The 6252-nt window shown below is 51.8% G+C and overlaps 1 protein-coding gene across 1 annotated transcript; it reads right to left on the bottom strand.

Annotated features, from left to right (window-relative positions):
• Positions 1–619: 619 nt before the first annotated feature.
• Positions 620–2676, bottom strand: RASSF10 (Ras association domain family member 10). Its single transcript, XM_089663551.1, has one exon. It carries the CDS (start codon positions 2001–2003, stop codon positions 663–665), a length of 1341 nt encoding a protein of 446 aa, XP_089519677.1. The 5' UTR covers positions 2004–2676; the 3' UTR covers positions 620–662.
• Positions 2677–6252: the final 3576 nt, after the last annotated feature.

Below are 6252 nucleotides of genomic sequence, written 5' to 3'. Positions count from 1 at the left end.
GGTTGTCAAGCCAGGAGAGCGTTTCCAGGGTTGTCAAGCCAGGAGAGCGTTTCCAGGGTTGTCAAGCCAGGAGAGCGTTTCCAGGGTTGTCAAGCCAGGAGAGCGTTTCCAGGGTTGTCAAGCCAGGAGAGCGTTTCCTGCGTTTCTAGGGTTGTCAAGCCAGGGGAACGTTTCCAGGGTTGTCAAGCCAGGGGAACGTTTCCTGCGTTTCTAGGGTTGTCAAGCCAGGGGAACGTTTCCTGCGTTTCTAGGGTTGTCAAGCCAGGGGAACGTTTCCAGGGTTGTCAAGCCAGGAGAACGTTTCCAGGGTTGTCAAGCCAGGAGAACGTTTCCTGCGTTTCTAGGGTTGTCAAGCCAGGAGAGCGTTTCCTGCGTTTTGTTCGTTTTTTATATATATATCATAGAAAGGTTAAAGTTCGACTATAAAATAAAGCTTACATTCCAGGGGAAGAGTTCCCAGAGTTCCAAATGGGCTCTGCCAGTGATGTGCAAATAGAAAAACATTGGAAAGTTCAGGTAGGACTGTGACCTGCTGATGAAGACGTCAAGGTGGACCTTCCAACAACAGGAATTAAATAGCATCGGTGTCCCCCCCACCCCACCCCATCCATCCCCCCCATCCATTCATCCATGCCCTCCGAGACGTCAACAGGGAATGTCAGCTATACCAAAGATTCACAGACTTGTGCAGAATCCGAGTCCTGGCTATGCATGGAACTTAATCCCGTGTCCGAATCTTCGTCGTTCCCTTCGCAGTTTGTACACCTTTCCACCTCCTTCTCCACCCAAACGTTTGGAGCGTCCACAGAGCTCCTCTCCACAACTTGGGAACACCCTGGACTGTGCTCCTCAGAGTCCTCCTGAGGTTCGGAGAGTTCCACTGTGCTCAGGCTCTGCAAAAGGCTTTGCAGTTCTTTCTCCTTCTCGTCCCACACTTCTTGGGTGTACTCCAAATCGGCCTTGATGGCCTCCAGGTCAGTGTTCAGTCTCAGTCCTATGTAGAGACTGGTACCGAGCTCTGTTTTAACCCTTTCTTGCTCTAGGAAGAGTTCGTTCTCACAATCCTCCGGGTCGCCGCTCGTGGAGTCCGTGTCCTGGTCTTTGGAGGAGGACAGTTCCTCTTGACGCCGGTCCATCCACCTTTTGTTGAGCTCCTCTTGGATTTGGGCAGTGATCTGTTCGATCAAGGCCTCCTGCTGTGTGATCTGATCTTGCAGTAACAAGACCCCCTCGCATTTCTCAGCATAGTCCTCAAAGTCAACAAAAAGTTGGTCTGAAGAACCTTGGTCTTCCTTATCGCCTTCGCAAGACTTTTCAGGGACCACACCGACCAGGTAGGTGTCTTGGACGTAGTTGACCCCGTGTTTTTTCATCCTGTCAAAATGGATTTTAGCCTCGTACCTTTCTATGTCTCTGTCCAGGTCCTTGATCCGCTGCACCTGCTGACGGACGGTGTGATCCTGGGAGAGAACCAGATGTACCAGCGTTTCCATCTTCTCCACGGAGTTGGACTCTCTGGATAAACTCTCCTGCCGCTTTCTGTTCATCTTGGCCAGCTTGCGAAAAGCCTTCCTCACCACCCTGCGCTGCCTTTCTTGGGTCAACACCGCCGTGGCCTTCGTAGCTCCTCTGAAAGGACATGGGCTCTCCCTGCTGAGGACCACCTTGGCCTCGGCGCTTCTGGGACCTATATTAGGCAGCGAGGCCTCATTCCGGACCAGCACAAACCTCACGTTCTCCTGCTCCTCTCCCCAGGCTGTCCAGAGTCTCAATATTTTAGTTTTGTTGGGAAGTATCCTCTCGAACCCCCTCCACTTTTCCACAATGCAGTAAGAGTGAGGAGGCCCCAGCAGCATGGACCCTTCTTCGGGCTGCTTCTGGTTGTGGTCCTCCAGCAGGACTTTCACCACGTCGGCACAAGTGGTGCGTCTGGTGAGCCCCGAAACCAGCTTCTCCTCCTGGCACAGCCACACCGACACCTTCCACTCCTCCTCGCTCTCCATGGCTGTTTCGGAGAATCTCAGAAGTCGTGCAGAAGACCACAACTATAATCCATGCAGTGCGGAGCGGAAAGTTGGCGCTGGAGTTGGCAAGTGGAGATTCCTTTTGGGCGCAGGTGGAGATCTTTGCACTCAGGTGGAGATCTTTGCGCGCAGGTGGAGATCTTTGCGCGCAGGTGGAGATCTTTGCGCGCAGGTGGAGATCTTTGGGGCGCAGGTGGAGATCTTTGGGGCGCAGGTGGAGATCTTTGGGGCGCAGGTGGAGATCTTTGGGCGCAGGTGGAGATCTTTGGGCGCAGGTGGAGATCTTTGCACTCAGGTGGAGATCTTTGCGCTCAGGTGGAGATCTTTGCGCTCAGGTGGAGATCTTTGCGCGCAGGTGGAGATCTTTGCGCGCAGGTGGAGATCTTTGGGGCGCAGGTGGAGATCTTTGGGCGCAGGTGGAGATCTTTGGGCGCAGGTGGAGATCTTTGCACTCAGGTAGAGATCTTTGCACTCAGGTGAAGTTCTTCGAGACGTTCCTCATGATGCTCTCCTTTGGAGACGCTCTCCGAAGTCTGTTGACTTGGCTCAGCTTCTGGTTGTGTAGAGCACACGTCAGAGCCTCCCAGACGGAGCGCTCACCTCCCCGTGCAGCACAATGACACCAAAGCCTGCACTTGCCTCTCTGCTGCCTTTCCAGCTCTGTCTGAACCTTTTTTTTTTTTTTTTTTTTAATACCTCCTCCAGACACATGGCCCCACCCCCACCAACTCCCCCCACCAAAGGGGCTGAGAGAGGCGCACACACACTACTATGAATTGTTCTCCAAGTTTTTCCTACAAGCCACCTAAGCAGGGGATTGCTGCTCATAAAAAGCAATGGATATAAATAGAAAGGTGGCATTCCCGGTTTTCTGTTGCCGTATTCATGGCCGCCCCCCACCCCCTCGAGAGCTCGCTGCGCCGACGGTGTCAAATGCACTTCGTGTTCATTCCCGGGAATTTGCATTTAGGAGTCCATCCTCTATTTTTGATATCAGTAAAGTTATTGCTGTGTTATTTGTCTATTTTTGATATGTTCCCGCATAGGGACGGACTGACAACTCATGGGGCCCCCGGGCAATAGGGGATCACGGGGCCTTGCCCACACTCAAAAAAGCCTATGAAAAAGGTAGGGGGCATCTCATGGGGCCCCCTACTGACCCTGGGCCCTCGGGCAGTGCCCGATTTCCCAAATGGTCAGTCCACCTCTGACTGATACACGTTTGTACTTTGTATCCAGGGGTGGACTGACAACTCACGGGGCCCCCGGGCAATAGGGGATCACGGGGCCCCTGTGTCCTTGCCCAGGGGCATCTCATGGGGCCCCCTACTGACCCCGGGCCCCCGGGCAGTGCCCGAGTTTCCAAATGGTCAGTCCGCCCCTGTTTGTATCCCAATGTTGCTGGAACCCTATAATGTCTTGTTATAGGAAATGGCTGTTAGGGTTTACATTTGTGGTTGGGGGGCAGTAAAAACACACAGAGGGTAGTTAGAACACCCTATCTTAAAGTGTTACTAAACCCACAACCAGGGGCGGACTGAGCATTTGGAAACTCGAGGCACTGCCCGAGGGCCCGGGGTCAGTAGGGGGCCCCATGTGATGCCTCTGGTACCTTTCATAGGCTTTTTTGGGTGTTGTTTGAGTGTGGGCAAGGACACAGGGGCCCCAGGATTTCCTATTGCCCGGGGGCCCCATGAGTTGTCAGTCCGCCCCTGCCCACAACAGTACAATCAGTCTGTAGATGCAGTAAAGCATGCTGGTTATACTCACTGTGGAACCTAAGGGGTTAATCATCCACATTGTGTAAAAAAGGCCATTTTATCCTTTCCTCTCTGATCCTCCCCTTCTTCTACTGTCCCCAATCCATCTGCTGATAGTATAGAGCCTTGGGGCAAGCTGCACATGCTGTTATACTCACTGTGGAACCTAAGGAGTTAATCCTCTGCATTGTGTAAAAAAGGCTGTTTGATCCTGTCTTCTCTGATCCTCCCCTTGTTCAACTGTCTGCGTCTTATCTCCTGATAAGACAGACTGAACAGCCATTCTGCACATGCTCAGTTTAGTGTGTATTGCTAAAGAGGGTTTTTTTTGTTCTTGGGCGTGTGCATGTGATTAGCACAGGGTCAATCAGCACTGTCCAGACAGTGGTCAGGGGTTCTGCATCCTCCTAGAGCAAAATGAAAACCCCTAATAAAAGCTTTAACCATACCTCTTAGATTGTAAGCTCCCAGGATCAGGGCCCTCCTATCCCTCTTGTATTGAACTGTATTGTCTCCCTTTATATTGTACAGCGCTGAGCAAACTGTTGGCGCTATATAAATCCTGTATAATAATATTAATTGTGTACAAAGGCTGTTTGATCCTGTCTTCTCTGCCCCTCCTCTTGTTGAATTGACCACCTGATACAGACTGAACCCGTGGTCACCTGCACATGCTCAGTTTGGTGTGTATTGTTAGGCTTTTTTTTTTTCTTGGGAGATTGCATGTGATCAGCACAGGGCCAATCAGCGCTGTCCAAACAGATGGTCTGGGGTCCTGCATCCTCCTAGAGCAGAAAGAAAACTCCTTCTACAAGCTTTAACCAGTGCTCTGCTGGATGCTGACAGAAGTTACAAGGCCGCTATATACTGCTGATGAGAAAAGGGATTTAGCTGTTTATATTTACTGAAATAATTGCATTTCCATGTTCTGTGTACTGTGGGAGACCAGATATAGTGAATGCAGGGTCCGGGGAGAGCGGATATAGTGAATGCGGGGTCCGGGGAGAGCGGATATAGTGAATGCAGGGTCCGGGGAGAGCGGATATAGTGAATGCAGGGTCCGGGGAGACCAGATATAGTGAATGCAGGGTCCGGGGAGAGCGGATATAGTGAATGCGGGGTCCGGGGAGAGCGGATATAGTGAATGCGGGGTCCGGGGAGAGCGGATATAGTGAATGCAGGGTCCGGGGAGAGCGGATATAGTGAATGTGGGGTCCGGGGAGAACAGATATAGTGAATGCGGGGTCCGGGGAGAGCGGATATAGTGAATGCAGGGTCCGGGGAGAGCGGATATAGTGAATGCGGGGTCCAGGGAGACCAGATATAGTGAATGCGGGGTCCGGGGAGACCAGATATAGTGAATGCGGGGTCCGGGGAGACCAGATATAGTGAATGCAGGGTCCGGGGAGAGCGGATATAGTGAATGCGGGATCCGGGGAGAGCGGATATAGTGAATGCAGGGTCCGGGGAGAGCGGATATAGTGAATGCGGGGTCCAGGGAGACCAGATATAGTGAATGCGGGGTCCGGGGAGACCAGATATAGTGAATGCGGGGTCCGGGGAGACCAGATATAGTGAATGCAGGGTCCGGGGAGAGCGGATATAGTGAATGCAGGGTCCAGGGAGACCAGATATAGTGAATGCAGGGTCCAGGGATAGCGGATATAGTGAATGCAGGGTCCGGGGAGAGCGGATATAGTGAAGGAAATGCGTATTTGATCCCCTGCTGATGTTGACAAATTCAGCAGAAATGCGTCTAACAAGTGATGACGGATCTGCATGTTCATGAGGGAAATATGGATTTGATCCCCTATCATTCAGCAGGATTTCTGGCTCCCAGGTGTCTTTCATACAGGTAACAAGCTGAGATTAGAAGCAGTCTCTTAAAGGGAGTGCTGCTAATCTCATTGTGTTACCTGTATAACAGACACCTGTCCACAGGAGCAATCAAACCATCAGATTCCAAACTCTCCACCATGGCAAAGACCAAACAGCTGTCCAAGGATGTCAGGGACAAGATTGTAGACCTACACAAGGCTGGACTGGGCTACCAAACTATGGCCAAGCAGCTTGGTGAGAAGGTGACAACAGTTGGTGAAATCATTCACAAATGGAAGAAACACAAAACAAGTGTCAGTCTCCCTAGGTCTGGTGCACCATGCAAGATCTCACCTCGTGGAGTGACAGTGATCATGAGAACAGTGAGGAATCATCCCAGAACTACACGTGAGGATCTTGTCAATGATCTCCAGGCAGCTGGGACCGCAGTCACCAAGAAAACAATTGGTAACACACTACGCCGACAAGGACTGAAATCCTGCAGTGCCCACAAGGTCCCTCTGCTCAAGAAAGCACATGTCCAGGCCCGTCTGAAGTCTGCCACTGAACATCTGAATGATGCCGAGGAGGACTGGTGGGAAGTGTTGTGGTCAGATGACACCAAAATCCAGCTCTTTGGCATCAACTCA

Source organism: Staurois parvus, unplaced genomic scaffold (genome assembly GCF_062004578.1).
Source record: "Staurois parvus isolate SC_StPar_1 unplaced genomic scaffold, SC_StPar_1.0 ptg001718l, whole genome shotgun sequence".
In the NCBI taxonomy this organism is placed as follows: Eukaryota; Metazoa; Chordata; class Amphibia; order Anura; family Ranidae; genus Staurois; species Staurois parvus.
The sequence above is the reverse complement of the archived record's forward strand: the minus strand, read 5'-3'. Positions and strand labels throughout refer to the sequence as shown.